At 42.5% G+C, this 18,441-nt stretch overlaps 1 protein-coding gene and 1 long non-coding RNA gene across 12 annotated transcripts; both read right to left on the reverse strand.

Annotated features, from left to right (window-relative positions):
* Positions 1-1,137: 1,137 nt before the first annotated feature.
* Positions 1,138-12,450, reverse strand: LOC116931909 (band 7 protein AGAP004871). Of its 10 annotated transcripts, XM_045180508.1 has the most exons (10): positions 11,322-11,956; positions 7,621-11,217; positions 7,148-7,450; positions 3,636-3,742; positions 2,868-2,940; positions 2,714-2,796; positions 2,380-2,619; positions 2,179-2,234; positions 1,937-2,117; positions 1,138-1,833 (listed from the first exon to the last, which is right to left on the reverse strand). In XM_045180508.1, the coding sequence occupies exons 3-10, from the start codon at positions 7,287-7,289 to the stop codon at positions 1,750-1,752; spliced, it is 966 nt and encodes a 321-aa protein (XP_045036443.1). In that variant the 5' UTR covers positions 7,290-7,450; positions 7,621-11,217; positions 11,322-11,956; the 3' UTR covers positions 1,138-1,749. The 10 variants fall into 10 exon arrangements, with proteins under 10 accessions (XP_045036443.1, XP_045036444.1, XP_045036441.1 ...); XM_045180509.1 differs by lacking the exons at positions 7,621-11,217; positions 11,322-11,956 and adding an exon at positions 12,322-12,450; XM_045180506.1 differs by lacking the exons at positions 7,621-11,217; positions 11,322-11,956 and adding an exon at positions 12,060-12,298.
* Positions 12,451-15,648: 3,198 nt separating this feature from the next.
* On the reverse strand, positions 15,649-18,423 carry LOC116932322. Of its 2 annotated transcripts, XR_006652423.1 has the most exons (4): positions 18,150-18,423; positions 16,472-16,647; positions 16,116-16,297; positions 15,649-16,013 (listed from the first exon to the last, which is right to left on the reverse strand). It is a non-coding gene; the product is annotated as an uncharacterized LOC116932322 (long non-coding RNA). The 2 variants fall into 2 exon arrangements; XR_004399500.2 differs by lacking the exon at positions 18,150-18,423 and having other exon boundaries at positions 16,472-17,992.
* Between the last annotated feature and the right edge of the window lie 18 nt (positions 18,424-18,441).

An 18,441-nucleotide genomic window follows, 5' to 3' on the forward strand; every position in this document is an offset into this window, starting at 1 on the left:
CTATATCCCTCTTTGTTGGCCAGCCAACAAGTTAATGCCGGCTCTCTCCTTTTTTTAGCTCTTTGCTTCCTTATATAGTTTTGCTATAAAACTTGTATCCGGCCGATATATACAGTATATATCTATAGGGCTTTCTGTACATGGTCAATCGTCATCGATCTGATCGTCTAGCCCTCTAGCCGAAATGTTGCATGGCTGCCCGCTCATCCGCAAACGGTTCACGACGAATCCTATATACCGTATATATATATCGACATATCCGTTTATGGGCAGCATCAGACCGTGATGTCTTCCTCTCTTCCCTTTTTTCTATATATATACTTGAAGAGTATAGAAAGTCAAAAGAAAAAGGCAAGCATAATCTATTTGAATTGAAATAACATTGCGTGTGTGCACAGTTGACGACAGAATGTTGCCAATGTTTGCCAGCCTTGCCGTGGATGTATGGTGTACCCAAAACGAAAGACGCTAATCAAAAGAGAAAGAAAAAAAAAAAGTCGGTGCGGGTGCTGGTGTGTTTGACATTTTAAAATGAGTGATGACGTCTTATCTGATGGGGAAATACCGAGAAGTTATAACACTTGGCATCGCATGCACGCACAGCAACAGACCGACTGTAACTGGGCGAGCATGTATACAGGAATGGAACTGGACCAAAATCAAGCACGGCATAACGGTGACATAACGTTTGTTCATTTCTCCACATCGGATGCTGACAACCGGCTTGTTTTTGTTTATCTGTACTGTGTACGCCCGTTTCCATGTCAATGATTTGTTTAGTTTGAACGGCGATCAGGACCTGGTGTCGTGAAACAAGTCTCGAACGAAGCGATGACGCGCTGCTGCTAGATCCAGCACGTGATGCACAGCCCTGCTGAGTAAGCGTGCTGTCCACTGTTTTCCTGTTCCTGGCGAATCGTGCTGCCGATTTGATTAGAAAATCGATACAGCCCAATTGATATGGAAGCCAGAGGTCAAAATGCCCGTATAGTCTCTATTATATAGCAGCCTATACTATGTGATGTAGTACGTGCTGAGAAAAGTATTGTACGTTTCCTATATACGTTCAGCGGCGTCTATTCGATTTATTAAGCGCATTCTCTCGCGATTGATTTATCTCCTATACATACGTATATGTATATATTATAAGGTATATTTAGTACATAATAATAATGAGACGTGGTACAAAGTAAATTGACGCCTCAACGCTGTCAAAAAGAAAAAAAAAACATGCGAAGAAAAAAAAAAAAAATCAAAGTTTCTGGTCCGGAATTGAACGGTCAGCAAGTGAACTGATGAGAGACAACAGAATAAATGCAAAGATTGCAACAATAACGCGTCTGTATAGATGAGTGACTTGTGGAAATGCGACTGGCTTGTCAACACAATTCAAGCCACACAGCACGAACCCATATACATCAATAGACGTCTATATATAAATGTGTAATATGAAATAATTGCGCAGCAGTGTGTGTGTGTTTATGCTGTGTATACCTAAATAACCATCAGGGAATCGAAATCTCTAAACGTTGATGCTGTTGCTGTGCGTGTGTGATCCGATACAATACCGAGAATATACTATTATATACGATATAGAAAGACGTCCACAACAGGCTCTCTCTTTCTATACATCAACACACATGTTTTTATAGCGCGTCAAAGTGGCACGTGAAAAATGCTGTTTGCGCTTGTCGGCCGAGTGCGTGCGTCCAATTGGATTCCGAGTCGGGATGAATCTTCTCAGTCGATTTATCTCATAAACTGAGTCAGGAAATCGATGGGCAGTGGGAAAATGATGGTCGAATTCTTCTCTGCCGAAATGGTGCTCAGAGTCTGCACACAACGCACGTTGAACGAGATAATCATTAGAAAATGCCACCGATCCAACTGTCGTGCAGAAAATTTTTTAAAAACAAAAAAAAAGGCAGACACACACCTGGAGGTAGCGCAATTGCAGAGCGGCTGGTGATTCGGCAATGACCATCGAAGCCTCTTTGAGCGCAGTGGACGCCTTGAATTCTCCCTCAGCAGCGATGACTTTGGCTCGTGCTTCACGCGACGCCTCCGCTTCAGCCGCCATGGCCCGTTGCAATTGGACGGGCAATCGGACGTCCTTGCTGTCAATTGTGCGCCACACATCATGTATTCTCTTATGTTAGATGGCGTGAAAACACTTACATTTCGACACGTTCCACTTTGATGCCCCACGATTCAGTGGCTTCGTCCAACGCCGCCTGCAATCGCCATCACCCAATCCGGGCAACAGACAAAGATCAAATCATTTAAGAAATTCATCAAGATTCAAAGGTGACAATCAGTCTTTGAAAAAATGAAGCGCAAAACAACGAAGCAATGACGAAAAACAAAATAAAAGGAAACCAGTTTATATGTGCATAGTATAAGAGCGCAAACTGCCTGCATGGATCCCGAAATGGTTTCACGATCGCCGAGGATTTCGTGCAAATCTTTGGTGCCCAAAATGTTGCGCAGCGTCGTCTGGGCCAGCAGACGGGTCGAATGATGGGCATTTTCCACGTTGGCCACCGACACGGTTGCGTTCGACACGCGAAAGTAAACCACCGCGTCCACCGACACCGTCACGCTGTCCTTCGTCAACACCTTCGTTTTTTTGGGTTTTTTTTTTGGGCGGGGTCGAAACAGAACATCTCAATTAAAACATGAAATCTGCACGAGGCCATAATGAAAGACGCACCTCTTGCGGTGGGATGTCAAAGACGCCCGTGCGCAAATCCACTTTGGTGTAGGTCTCGATGCACGGCAAAATGAAAAAGATTCCTGTACGAGATGGGCCGTTGTGAAACTCACACAGAGACAGACACGAGAAATTGAAAATGAGATTTAAATACCAGGTCCCTTGGCTCCGCCGGAAAGGAGACGTCCCAATCGGAAGATGACGGCCCGTTCGTATTCTTGCACCACCTTTCGTATGGAAAACAACACGTATCGCACACAATTCAATTCAAACGATATTTTTCGAGTTTCCTTATTGTGTCTCTAGCATTTCATCGCGGCATCAAGGCACACGTCAAACTCTAGAGTGTCAAATTGGAATCAAGTAGTCTACTTAGAAATTGACGAGGTGAGTGAGAGACGTCGTGCGTCTTTTATATCTATACTCGGCGTGAATGTCAAACAGGCACGGATCTGCAGCAGATTAGCATTTTTAAAAGAGCCGGGCCAAAAATAAAAGGTGAACGTCGTCTTTATATGTACGTATTACAGTATATCAAAGAGGACGCATCTAAAACATCTAAAGCGAGTTGTTTTCTATTTGGGGTTTTAAAAAAAAAAAGTCCTATCGGCATCAATTGGCATTCACGTCGATGCTCTACACCATCAATGTATCGACGCTGATGATAAGCGCATCCTGCAATAATTCTGGATTTCTTGTCTCTTTTTGAACAGAGTCACGTTGTAACGTCTATCCTGTGCAACTTTCAGTTATAGCGGCTGTAAACTATTATAGAGGGGCGGGTGGGGTGTGTCGTTGCCGATGTCGAAACTTTGTATATGTACGGTATATATAGTTCTATATCGACATTGTAAATGACGATGGAGGTTGCAGCGATCAATGAAAAACAGCCATAAAAAATGTGGTAACGGAAAAAACTTACTTTGAAGCAAATGAAAAACGAAAATGGCATGGTGACGAGGACGAGCAGCCAGCAGATGATGGTCAAGATCCATCCGCACACTCCGATGCCCGTGTCGCTATCCCCGGCTTCATTATTGTCATTTTTGTTTTTTGTTTTTTTTTAGAAAAAGAAAAAAAAAATAAGAAGAAGAAGAAAATGTCAGAAAACGATTTCAAATAGAGAAATAACGGTCGAGCAGACAACCATTGACATCGCCGCCAAATTGCGGCGCGATTTTAGTTTTGACGATGACAGGGTCCAACATTTTCGTGGACTCGATCAACTCAACAACCAACTCGTTGACGGTCTCTGTCGTAATAAAAGAGAAGATGGAGCGATAATAATACAACGAGCAGCAACAAGAGCACCGACAAACTGTTTGTACCCGTGGCCATCTCGTTGCTTGTTATATCCGTCCGAGTATAGAGGAACGTCACACCTGGACAGGTGCCTAGCCCATGCCACATAGGTCCGCCCTGGCCCATGGACGATCCATGTGACGGCCGTCGCCATTGTGTGTGTGTGTGTACGACGAGGCGGTCAGAAATGACACACTTCCTCGTCGGCAAAAGACGAGACTCTCGTCTTTTTCTGTTGATTGTTTGAATGCCATTATTGCCGTTTCTATGGCAACCGCTCGAATAAGTTTGGACAACCTTTCTTTCCTATACATCTACTGTGCATGATGAAGCGAATGCGCTGTACGTCAGTCGTGTCTGTTCGCGTCGCGTGCTCTTCACTCGCTGTGCACCGTGCAGCAGGGAGGCGAAAAACAAAAGACGGCTAATCTTTAGATTTAAAATGCGGCATCTGCTGTTTGTCTTCTACCAAGAAAAGAGAAGAAAAACGACCTTATTGATTGAGCATGTGTCAAAGGGTACTGTACGCAATCGTTGCTATCTATACAACAGTCATCCGTGCTGCACATCGAAGGGGTCGATCAATGTCGATGCGGTTCAATGAATATCTAATTGAAATTTAGAGTTGTGCATCGCAGAGTCTCGCTGCTTGTCGATCGCGCACGTTGCGGGCAAACTTGATGTGTGCGTTAGAATAAATAAACAGAAAAAAACAACAAAAACAAATGATGTAGACATGGCGTGACGACGTCCAAGTTGACCGTGCGGCGACTTTCGAGACGGAGCGGACAAACGGACATGCATTCGGTGAGCAATCATTTCAAATGGACGCATATCATACACGAGCATCATTTCGTTGTAATCTACGTAGCTCTGTCTTTGGATTCACATCAGCGAAAATGTTTGCATTGCATCGGCAAATCGTTAAACTGCGTCCGTGATTTCGAATTGAATGGCTGTTTTTTAAAAATAAAAAAAAAATCCGATGAAGATTGAGATCTTTGTGTGTTGCTGGAAAAAGGCTTGCCAAGCAAAAATAAAAACTTGGCTCTTGTTGACAATATTTTTCGATAAAGAAGAGGGAGAGGCGTATTGGGAAACGATTGAACGGGGCAACGATTTTATTGGCGCACGTTTGAGCGTCTTTTTCTTTTTAAACGTTGGCCACATCACAGAAGAGTGGGTTGTAAAGATAAGGCCGCGTAGGGCACAGGCGGGGGTTACTTGAATATTCAATCGGCCATCGTGTTGAAGAGACGACGGTTCTTACCCCAGTCGATGGCACGACGGACCGTCGTAAGCGCAGCATAAGATCGTATAGACTCCTATATACTCTGGTCTACGATGTAAAAGATTGCGCAGACGAATAATAATAATATTTTCGTTGAGACGCGCTAGACAACAATTTAAAACAAAAAAAAAAGAGAAAAGGAAAAGAGCTTTCGTGTCACGGAATAGAGTCGAAAGCTTCTCCCTTTTGATGCACAGTAGATTTTTTAAAAAACCAAAAAACTCGATGCCTTTCTATATTGCGCATATAGACGTTGGCTGCTGGCAGCACACTTGAAAAGCGGTGCGGATGTTATAGAATACAACAGTTAAACAGAGAAACGCAGTGGATACCATAAGTTTTGATAAAGGCGTTGCTGGGAGATGCGAATCGCAAGATATCGTCGTCGTGGCCGTGATTGTAATCGCTGATGACTCGTTGCGGCTCAAACACTCGCCTTCCGGCATTAGCCAAAGCCAAAACCAACGGAACGGGTGACGTGCTGCTGTCATACTGTTGTTGCTGTTGTTGCGTCGAACGATTGGCATTCAGTCCACCACTAATAGCATCCAGGGCGAATAAAGAATCGGCATCAGCAGTCTCCATCGGTTGGACTGCCTGACACATCCGTCCGTCCGTTCGCTCCAAACCAAACTCGATTCAAAACGCCAACGACGGCAAGCCCAATAACGCATCCATCCGCCGCCAAAAATTCTAGACGCGCCTGTTTCTTGCGGTGTGCAAACGATGATCCAGATGTGCGATCCAGCAGCGAACAGACACGAAAACAGTCACATGGCACTCGTCTTTTATTGTTATTATTATTATTACTTATTAGAAAGGTACTAGCAAGCAGCAGCACTTGGAGAGAGGAGGCGGAGAGAGTGTTGATCGGCGTGGCCCATCGTCACGGCCGGATGTCGACCGAATAAAGTCCCCTACAAAGACATTGCTGTTGACAGCGAGGAGCAGACAGAGAGCAGTGGAAGGCCACGACCTAACTCGACTTGACCTACACCGACAGTCAACCCCCTGGCCGTTTAGTCGTCGCCTTTTTGCTCGCAACGCCCGTCAACTCCTGCGCTTATGTTTCACCACCGCCCATAGCGCTTTCCATTTCGCGGAATTTCGTTTTCTTCACTTATCGCACCCAATGACTTGTGTGTGTCTCCCTGTCCCACATCTTCTTCTAAAGAGACACGCAGCCGTCAATTCAGTTACGTAAAGGACACGTTGTTGCTCTCGTACGTAACACGTCATTTAGGCTGCACAGACATTGGCCTCTCCACACATGTCATTAATGAAATATATGCCTGCGTGTTCTCTATATAAATGTGGCATCATTTCTATGTACATTGTACAGTATACGTCTGAGTGTGTGCGCGTACGGGAGAGCGCGGGCGCCGTGCTGGATATCCGTCGACTGCGATTTTAAAACATCGGGCGGCGGCTGCGCGCCTCGAGCCCAGCAGTTGTGGCTATACAAGCCCTTTGCTCGAGTGGATGCGTGACGTCGCAGCTACACATAGGGCACGCACATTTCCCCTGTCTGCTAGATCGAGTGACAAAGTCTTGATCGCATTCGTCTTTATTCGTCTGTCCAATGAAACAATCGACGATCTATGACATCCGGCCTACACGTGACTAATAATAAGGCGGTTTCAACTCAACTCTCTTGAAACTTTAACAATAAAAACTGGTTTCGACTCGATGGATCTGCGTGATTGTTTCAATTTTGCCCTTCGAACCGGTGATTCGACAGCTACAAGGAAATAAGGGGATGGCGGGGCTCATTGTGGACGTGATATGCGACAAACGGATGACTAAAGAAAGAGTTAATAAAGGGGAGCCATGAAACTCACATCCGAAAACGAATTGGAACTCGCGTTGTTGCTTGTTCTTCTGCAGGTGTTGAGGTCCTTCGCCAATGATGGCGGGACGGCCGTCTGCGTCTCCGGCGTTGGTTGCAACGCAAGTCATCGGTGCTACGTTCTCTGGTATCATCTCGATGGCCGAACGACGACGAGGAGCGGACGCGAGCGAGGGACGGTTTGCCGCCGGATCGATCCGAGCCGGTTGATGGCCCAACACAAAGCCGACCACTTTGGCGTATTGCTTTTTCCTCCTTTTCTTTATTCTCCGTCTCCAGCGTTCGCTTTTACTTTCTGTATTTATCCATTGAAAAAAAAAGAAATAAATAAGAAAAAAAAATAGGATTTCTTTGACTCCTTGCCGACGTAATGTTTTTGACCGCCGCTAGAGAACGACACGTTCCCGTTCGTTCTTTCGTTCGTTCGGGCAACGATTGGCGGTACTGCAGAAGATATCAGGTTACCTTAACAACTCTCCTCCCCACCCCACCCCACAGACACACACACACACACAACAATCGTTGCCATGACAACACAGTCGATTCTTTTTCTCTAGTCAGACACATGTGAGTCAAATTTCATGCACGTCATCACCCAAAAAAAAAGAAAGGAGGTGGAAGGTGATATGCATTCATTCAACAGCCAATGCAGATAACTAGGGGAAGAAAACCAAACCAGTAATGAAAGAATAAAACCTGGTGACGTGGTAAACCGAGAAGCTCCTACTGTATATAGGTCTACGCACGACGCACCTATAAATAGAGATAGAATTGTACAGGTACAATAGGAAGAAGGACGTCGAAACGCATCCAGTCGCTGGGCCGACTAACCTGTTACTCGCCCACTTTTTGATTCGTGCATCTTTTATACGTGGCGGGTATATACGGTACAGGACAACACGATACATCCTAACGTGCACGATGCATGTCTATATAAGATGCGCCCTCATCCTCTTTCTTTTTTAATGGTATATGATGCTGTTTTTTATAAAGAGAGCGGCTCTTGCCCAGCAACCAGAGTTTTTCCAGCCGAAAGGAAACAAGATAAAACCAAGGGGGGAAAGCATTTTCGAATATTCATCTATGCCATCTTAACGTTGTGCTTCTCGTCGGTTCAACGTTTTTCTTCCGCCCACCCGCGTCGCGAAATGCTATAGCTCGTACGACACACGCAGAGCAGACAGCACTTTGCCCAGCACGTTATGTCATCTGTGTATACATGTAGAAAAAAAGGTCTATATCTCTACGCTTTGTGACATGCACCATCACTCGTCGTTTAAACTCGTTTGATCGATAACCTCTACACTTTCAGTTTCAACACTTGCTCCATTTATATTCGATGAGATAATATATGTGCCATCATCAACGACGGATAAAAATGCGTGTTATTCACGCTGTGTTCCCTCTACAGAAGATTCTATTTGAATACATAATCGGCATTGAAAGAATCCATCAATTCTCTCGTGCTCGTCCTCCTCTAAACCTAAGCGTTCAGCATCATCCAACATATCCCTTGAAAATCATTCGCAATTCGGTGTAATGCATTAGACGGATGCGCAGCACAGCGATGTTGGTATCCATTACGCACCATTAATTATGTCTGCATTGTACACGGTGGCGTACAGATCAATTAGCGGACGACCCGTATATATCCTATCTTTATCATTGATACTTAGGAGATGTTATAAGAAGAAGTCAACAGTTCGGCCAACCTGTCTCTAGACCGTTGTATATTATGGATATAGAGACACAGGTGCTGGATATAGAGGCTGGATGCGGCGGCCCAGTATATGTACTATATATAGATCTATTGTATGCGGGGTTGGATGGTTTCTTTTTGCTTTTTCTCGATGGCAGTTGGATGGATGACTTTCTCCGTCAGGTTTTTTATTGATCGATGGCGTATACGAAGATTGACGGTGTATACGAAGCCGCCAGATGCCGCCACAACGGGGCAAAGGGAAATGAAAAAACTTCTTAATTGAACGACAGGTGCATTTGGCTGCGCATAGGGACGGCTAATTTTCACATTTTTTGATTTTCTAAACATAAAAGAGCGTTACTTGATGTATATACCAGCTACAGGAATAGATCATTCATCAACATGAAATGGATCCATCAGCATATTAAGCCAACCGTCTGACATGTTTCATTGTGACAGCCTCCTCCTTATGCATCGCAAGGCATGTATTTTTATATCGAAGTCAGTTATGTGTAGAGAACCAGGCTCAAGTGGATCAACGTGTGTTGATGGCAAGATAATTGACGTCATCCAAAAAAAAGGAGCATGGCTATCAATAAAAAAAGAATCCGACGCTGGTGACGCCGCCAACAGCTCAGACATCATCTCAACCAAAATAATCTCCTCTTTTGCAATTTTTTTTTTAAAGATATCTTGTTCGTGAAACGAGACGGCTGCGTTCGGGAACTTAAGGATGGAGCAGCTGCTGATCGTCAACAGCTTTTCCATCACATTGACGATGAAAATAAAATAAGAAACGAAAATTGGCCGATTGAAGAGTCTGGAAATCGATCAGATGATGGTCTCTATAGTATGAAGAGACATTTATACGGCGTGTGAAATATGGAAAACAAGAGCGTGACTTTGCTTATCCCCAAGCGAAAGATGAATGAACGAAATCGAGTAACTTTAAAGTCCATCATTTTCAAATTGGAATTGAGCGAAATATCTTGAATGCTGAGGCTGTAAAACATCGCGCATTTTCTATTCCCCAAAATAAATCTAATGTAGCACACACACAGCAGCAGTAACCATATATATAAAGAAAACATAAACCTCATTAAAGCAGTCCTTGTGCACCGCACGCAAAATCGCTCTTTTCATCTTGTTTTTCTTATTTCATGGATCCGCTTCCCTTTTTTATGTGTCATCAAAAAGTTCTTGATTACATCAATATTAACCCTCTAGATATGAAAGAGAAAAATGGCGACAAATCAATACAAGCAAATTTGATGTGACCGTTCCTCTGTATAGACTACACACGCAGATCAAACGCTTCTTTTGACTGGATACACAACGAACTGGTGGATGCGCGCACTTCAAAACAAGTCGACGATTAGATCCAAGATGCACTTGACAATTGAGTGTGATTGGCCGCTAATAGCATCAACTATTCAACTCAAACTGGCTCGATGGCTCTATATACGACATAGTCTATATATCAATAGAGATGGGCTTGCCAGTGGCAGTGAACAATGTCAACGACGACGATCTCAAATTGACTCAGTCTGCTATATCTTATACTTGCCGTGGGAAAGGCACCAGACGGTGGACTATACATACAAAGCTCTTAATATTTACATGTAGCGACGGGCTTATTATACCGTATGTGTGCTGCAATGCCCTATCCTTTGCGTAGCGATATACAAGACGCGTTCGATATCCAAAAATGTGCCTCTATTTCTCCATATAATAAATGATGGGCTATCAAACGGACGTGCTACTATTACGCTCCCACTAAAGACTTTTTTTAGATCTCGTCTTTTCTTAGTCTTTTTCTAGATAAAATCGGGTATGAAGCGCAAAATGGATTCAAGTGGACGACTGACGTAAGATTTATAGCCATCGGCTGATGGTGCCATCTCTTTTCAGCAGCATCCAGCACAGCCATTTATAAAGCGCATCAAAGCGTCTGCTAGAGAAAGAGAGATGTCTCGGAGGACCGTCTTGTCCATCACTTATGTAGATTCAATTGCGTCTATACGTATATATAGGCTACGTGTATGTGTACAAGATTATGTAGTCAAACGAAAAGAATAAAGCCACGATGATTTGTCGCTGCAAATTGGTGCCGTCGTGGGGAGCGGATTCGCCGACGAAGCCAATCCGCGTTGATCCGTGATGGATGCCTTTCAGCTGCGGGATCCGCCATCGCCATGCGAAAAAGGAGCCCGTTCAATCCCGACACTCGTCACTTTCTCTCTCTCACGCACGCATTATCGTGATGCGATGGTAGACATTCTTGTTGGCACTCTCATCCCTATCATCTACTTCATATCTGATGCTCGTGCTGTAGATTTAGATCGAGTCGAGTGGTGGTCCTATACACATAAAAGACGATGTTGGCATCCTGGAAAAAGAATCTCGACGCACAACGTGTGTGCTGCATAGATAGACGACAGAAACCAATCTGCGTAACAATAACCTTTTCGTTTCTGTCTATGCGCCGCGTTCGTTTTGATATAGCCAGCGCGTTTTATCTTTTTCGTTCTCCATTTCATTCTCTTCCATGTCTCTGTTGGGCCGTATAGTTGTTTGCAATACCGTCTCAAAGGCGGGCTTGTTTAATGTGCCAATAATTCCGCATCTACACACATCTTCTCGCGACATGTACTATAAAAAAATAAAAGGAGGGGGGATGTGTACGCTATATAAGTATAATCGTTCAATCACGCTATGGAAACGCCAGTGATATACACATAGAAGTAAAGCCACTTTGTCCTTTTTTCGTTGTTGTTATCTACATCTCCTTTTGGCTATGACTTTTTGCCAAGGCATTTTCTTCTTGGTATATGCACAGTGACGAGTCTAGGGCGGACGATTAAAGGGGAAAAAAAAGGCGTGGAGCATCGGTGCAAAGTTGACGTTGGCAAGCGATCGACTGTGAGAGCTTAGAGCTGGTTGCCAATTGAGCGTGTCAGATTTCTTTTGCTGATGCTCCGCCATCATCATAGCGCAGAGCCGATAAGAGGATGGTCACGCCCCACTTGTCTTTTATATTTTATACATTTTTTTTTTTTTCAATAAACAAATTGAAAAATGAGGCCAAACCTATTCCAATGTGTTTGTGACTTACGTTTGATTCTTAAACGATACACGGTGCGCATTATTTCAAACATTCCACGAGAAAAACTGCATGCATCATCTGCCGCCTACACCTTACCGTTTGATAGCCGTCCCAATCAAATCGAGGCTATTGACAAGACTTTAAAACACGAGGCACATTTTTCGAAACATCAGATTGCCGAACCGCAACTGATTGACACGTGTAGCGCGTGCGTCCGTCCCCCTCTCCCCCCACCCCCGCCCAAAAAAGAAAGGTGTCAGTTTTGTGCTCTCCAACAGAATAACAACAAGCCACACACACACACGCATACACACACACACACACAGAGAGAGCGGGAGGAAAAAGAAGAGACACGCACACGAAGCTCAACTGCCAACCAGCTGGTGTGTACATGAAAGACTGGTGACCCTTTAACGTATACGTTCCGTCCATATAGAGAGCCCAGTTATGGTGCGCCGCTCGGTGGCTTTTTGCAACCCTTTTTTTTCCTTTTCTTTTCCTTTCGTGAAGCTGCTGCAATATGAGGAGCGTTGCGCGTCCCGCCCGCGCCCTTTCAAAAAACTATTTGATATACACACACACATATTTTTTGGGCTGCAGTACGACTATAGTGACCTATCTATGTGAGGGGGGGTGGAGGGAAAGAAAGCCGAGGTGATTAGATCGGCATCTACAACGCATGCGCATTTTCGGCTTCATTTCTTTTTCCTTTTTTTTTGTATGTATAGTGCCGCATATTTCCGGTTCATCAAAATGATTCCGTCTTTGCCTTGTATACATTGCAGCTTGATTGCCATTGACCGTCTGCTGTTGTTGTTGTTGTTGTTGTGAAAAGGCAGCAACAATATTATTACGACCAGCCTACAACATGAAAACATTTAACCTCGTTTATTATATTGCAAGAACAATAACAACCCAACGAAGCAATCACTCTTTTGGAGTGTACACACACAAACACACGAGAAGGGATATGTTTTTGTTTTATCCTTCGCTCTTGTTGCTTGGCTCTTTCGTGATTGACTTATTGTGTGTCCCTGTTATACTGTTGTTGTCAACAGCCTTTCAGCTGTGCGTGTACTATGGGCGAACGAACGCTCCGGCCAAGTCTATATAAATCCCTTTGGCGACGTGGCCTTTTTCCTTTTTCAAACACCCACCCCCATCTTTTCTTGTGGATAGTTGCACCTCATTGTTTATATAGTCTTATTGTCTCTACACAGGCAGCACAAGTTGTAACACATGTATGTACTGTTGTTATTCTTGCGACCAAATCGTGGCTCTTTTTATTGCTCCCTGATGTGATGAGCGCACAAAACAACCATCGTCCTCGTTGCATTACAAAACAAGAGCGAAAAAGATGCGGCGCAATCAGAACAACGTTTCAGTTTGCTCATCGCGACGATGATGGAATATTCAAATAATATTCCAGCACCGTATATAATATACACTTATTATATTCGCAGGAAATGTAACGACCTGCTGAGTGCTGGTACTCGGCTCCTGTGCTTCAAGATTTATTAACGACCAGGGTGGCGACGCGCTCTTTGACGGTACCCGCTTAAAGAAAAAACAAAAAATAGATCTAATAAAACTTTGGCTCTCTTCCTTGCCCTTTTCCGTCTTCCATTATACACGTCTTCAAGCTGCTGTGTGTGTGGACCAGAGAAAAGAAAAAAAAGAGACGGAAATAGCTGCGTAGCGGTCGTGTCAACAACAGAAGAAGCACGACAGCAAATAACTTACATCACACACACACACAGACAATAAAAAAGAAATTAAACGGATGCCGACGTGCACAGAGTTAAATACTTTACGACGAATTGGAACGCGATTGAGTTGACACGACAAGCAAATGATTTTCTCTTTCTCCGTAAATTTGTTCTCGTCTCCGTGCGGACAGCAGGTCATCGGGTAAACAGCAGACGGACTGAAAGAAAAAGACAGAAACGCTCTAGACAAAACAAATATTGACTCTACGTCTATATACATATGGCTCGTTTACAGATATAATCCCTTGTTGGCTATCAAGTCTAGTACAAACACGTTTATTATAAGCGCCTTGTCCATAATATTTCTGCACGGCCATTCACGTTCTATCCGCGTATCCTTCCGGAGAGCTTTTCATTCGTTCTTCTATAGTACATCAGTATATATGTAGTAGGTATAGCTACATCCATTGTTGGAGAATAAGTCAACTCTATTCAACTCAATATTCTAAACAAACACAATGGATTGATACAACATATAGTACACTCTACGCTGCAATTTGGTTCAGACTTTTGCGTGTGTGTTGTATATTTCAGCCGAGTCAACGTGCGCGTGTGTGATATGCACAGCGTCGCTGCCTGTGTAAACACGAATCACGAGAATTGTTACAAACTGATGTGTGACGAATCGAAATCACATGTATACTATCACGTATAGAACTTTACGTAAAGGATAACGAGCAAATCCTGGATGAGGTGTTGGATCACATGATGGACGTTTTTGGCCCAAAAGAAAGAAGAGGCGTCAAATGATCGATGTCGTTGGTGTTTTTTTTCCGATGGTGTAGAATCCGGTGGTGTTACACGCGACATGCTGATGGGGAGCTCCCAACACACACGGCGCAGATTGACGTCATCAACAATAACAAAAACAGGAGCCAGGACAATGATTTATATGCATTTCTTAACGATTCGTGAAATCGTTCTTTGTTGATTTGGAACCGCTATTTGCGTGTCTGGAGAAACTGAATCGATTTTTTCTTTTAATCATTGCCAACCTTTTGTTAGGTCTAATTGATCCCTCGCTCGTCTCCAATTAAAAAAGTCGCCTTGTCAGACAGTGTTTTCCGTTAGACTGCTGCGCATTCCGGCATTTAATCCGCCTCATGTATATAGTTCTTTTATGACGGACCCAGTCAATCAAAATACTCGTCACAGAACGCACACAAGAAAAAATAAAGAAGAATGTCCTTTCCGCCAATTATTGGCCTCGTCTCTTGTAGTCTGCTCATTTCTTTCGCGTCACCGATATACCGCGAGGAACATCTGCATCTGCTTTTATTATAGTAGCCCGACTCTTTGGCTAAAAGACGTCCCGCCTCAAATGTATCAGAAACATCATTCCAATATTGCTCCTTTCTAATATCTATGGATATCAACTGTGGGTGATATTATACGAGTCAGTGTCGTTGAATTATTGGACACACCCTGCGCAACAAAAATAAGCCGCTAAATAAATAAATACCGGGCGTATAGCGACTGCTGGTGTTGAACGATATCTGCTGCAATGCATTGAGAAAGACAGCAATTGTGCAGATAAATAAAGCTTAGATATACTACATCAAGGGAAAAAGAAATTGCTAGAGCCAAAACGAGTTTCTTTCTCTCTTTTTTTTTCAGCACTATAAATCGATCGAGGACGCCGTTGATTATATGAAGGCGGGGGCGTCTGCTGATATTCTCTTATATGACCATGATGTGACTTTGCGGGTCTATTGTTGCTGCCTGCGTTCTTCGGCAGTGCTAAACCTGGCACGAATTGCAACTGCTACTTTTCGCATGGTCCAAACTAAAATGATACAATACCTCAACAATCCTTTTTTAAAAATGTTAAACAATGAAAGTTCTTGGTGAACTATTCGCAACAGCCATTCTATTGCGCGTCCACATCGTAAAAAGAATAAAGTTGTTCTCGGTGACTCTTCGTAAAATGTTGGAGCCAACCTTTTATTTCCCTTTTCTCTCTATGTAGGCATGCATTTAAATCTATTAGAATCATAAGAGTCAATCGTAATATACTTATTCAAGTCAAGGTGGACACGGGGAAAAGGACTTGACCTGACACGCTACTTGACCATCAGCCATAATAATGATTCAATTTTGGGCATAGGCCAAACACGAACATCATCGTCATATATACGCCACTCGTATTTCTTTGTCACGCGTCTTTGTCCTCTTTTTCCTAACATTCTTCTTTTTCAAATCTATTGTAATTTGCTTGACCACCAAGCCAAGTTTCAGATCATACTTTATAGGTATCAGACCAAATCACCAATGATCAATCCTGTGATACAAAAACTAGGATTAATGGGAATGTATTAATATGTAACAGGAAATACTATGAATTGAATGAAAAAGAATAATCCAAGCTGGATTTCATATATACTTTTAACATAAAATTAAAAAATCAGATTGGAAATTGTTCCAGTGGCGAATGACATCACAATGGCCAGCAGGATCCAATTGTCTCCAACTCTCCTCAGTTTTAAAATCCTTTACCTCTCGATTTTGGTTGCTATCTTTTTGCAACCTTTGTTTTTGTACAGTCCTTAGCCCATTCCAGGTTATCTGATTTTCCAACAAAAATTATGTGACATCAATCTTATCAGGCATTATACTTAGACTACTTCTACTTCAAACCAAAATACATCTAGACAAATTGTGATGTTATCACATACTAATATTGTCTAAAATGGGAGTAAATCCTACCAACATATGTTATATAAATTGTGAATTTCTCACCAGTAAATCCCATTTGCTTTTTGTTTATTTGTGTCACTCCTGAGAAAGAATCGTTTTTGAAAAAAAACAAACAAAAAAAACAAGAAATTAAGTTACGGGCTTACTGTCTCACCGCTAGATGGCGAAAAGCATCACTTCTTGCCTCGCCGGAGTACGAATGGATGTCTGTGTGATACCTGTTTGAATTACAATTAAATCAATAACTTCTCCTACATTCTAACATATCTTTGCAAAGTGAAATTGTGCTCAAAGTTATGGAATTAACAGCTGTTGTGTCCTTGAATAACTAAAACTTGCCTGAAACTATTGGTAAATATGTTTCTTTCTTTCGTTTACCCATGAGTCACCCGGATTCTACACACATGCTTGTTCAAGTTTTAAAAGATGTAAGCTTAATTAATCTATGAATTAACTAAAGCATTGAGCCTTATAGCTTTCAAGCTAGAAATCCGGAAATCCCCTTTTACTTTTTTCCAGTTCATGGTGATATTCATTTCTTGCTTGTGCTTTTTCAATGTGCAATGGCCTGTGCCAACGCTTTGACCACGTGAGTGGACTGGAATATTTACCGGCTAACATTTTTATTGTGAACTCGTAAGGAAAAAGAAACTTGTTGGTTTATGTTTTATTTTTTTTTACCCCCACTTTTGTTATCAAAATTTGCTTAACGTGTGATTATCAGAGAAAGTAATAGCCGATAAAGATGTGCACAGCCCATGGCTATCAGCTGTGGAGCAGCATGATAATTTCCCCGCTCTACTACCACAGGGAAAAAAAACAACAACAAAAAACATGTTCTATCGTTTTTCTCTTTTTACCCTTGATAAAAACTATTTTCAATTTAAAATGAAGTAGACATTTTCGTTGTTATGATGAAAATCAGGTCAAACCCACAGCTGATGCCCTGGTCAAACATGCGGTGGGTGTGCGACGCCATCATTATTTTTCCATTCCAAAACTGCTGCGATGATGTCCAACTAACAATACGAGTTTTGGGTAACGGTTTCTTGTTACTGTTTCATATGCCTTTAAATATTCATTGTTTTTCAGGTTTTTTTCATTATCATGTTCGAATTATCTTTCACGTGTCTTGTATATATCTCTCTTTCCCCAAATGTAGCATTGTCGATCAGCGGAGGAAAAAAACGACAAATGAAACGAAGAAATGCAAAATTTGAACTTGGGATAAAAGTTGTAAAACCCTAAACTTTGTCGCTAAAGTCGAGAAAAACCTGTGGCCAATCCGGTTTCCCACGAGTCATAATCTATTGGTAACAAAATTCTTTTAAAATCGACCGTTAAATTTTGTGATTTTTCAGAATAACTAATTGAAAACTTTTTTTTCGCATAGAAACAATTGTTGCGTGTAGGTTGGTCGTTATCGGTTAAAAGAGGTTGAACTCTGTCCTAATTTTGTTTTTCGTAATCAAAAAGCAAACAAGAGGCTCGTTTTGTACCGTCTAAAAACGCCATTGAAGCCGCTCTTTTTTAAATTAAAAAAACCAATGACATCTCAGGTAAAAAGTTTTTATTTTATTTGATTTACTCATTTGTTTTAGGGAATGTAACAGCCGTGTTTTTCTATTAGCGCGTGATACAGACCCGTGTTTTGACTTGGCTTTCTATCGGGTAATTAAAAACGTTTATCTGATCCAAGTTGTGTGTTAATGGCACTTACCTTCTATTAAGTTGTTGAATGGAAATTGTCAGCCGACGAAGAAGCAACTGTATTTCCAACAGATGACGTCAAACCATTTCAACCTGCTGTTGGTCATCATTTTATTTAAAAGACGGAAAAAATGACGCCTACGGGTAAGTTCAGATAAATATGGGAAACAAAAAACAAAAAAAAATGTGGCAGTTGGCCGGCCGGCCGACCGACCAGCCTTTCATATTGAATCGTTGTCTAATGTTACGAAAAGTATGTATTCCACTATCAGTGTTGTGTTTGCCTGTTGGGTGGTGGTGGT

The sequence above is a fragment of the Daphnia magna genome, linkage group LG10, assembly GCF_020631705.1.
Source record: "Daphnia magna isolate NIES linkage group LG10, ASM2063170v1.1, whole genome shotgun sequence".
Classification (NCBI taxonomy): domain Eukaryota; kingdom Metazoa; phylum Arthropoda; class Branchiopoda; order Diplostraca; family Daphniidae; genus Daphnia; species Daphnia magna.

Bases quoted from the DNA above. Each gene is read 5' to 3' on its own strand.
- LOC116931909 (XM_032939578.2), bottom strand. From the start codon at position 12,015: ATGTTTGAAATAATGCGCACCGTGTATCGTTTAAGAATCAAAC. The intron at 2,797-2,867 runs GTATTTAAATCT...CATCTCGTACAG, and splicing joins CGGCGGAGCCAAGGGACCTG to GAATCTTTTTCATTTTGCCG. The intron at 2,620-2,713 runs GTGCGTCTTTCA...AAAAAAACGAAG, and splicing joins TTGACATCCCACCGCAAGAG to GTGTTGACGAAGGACAGCGT.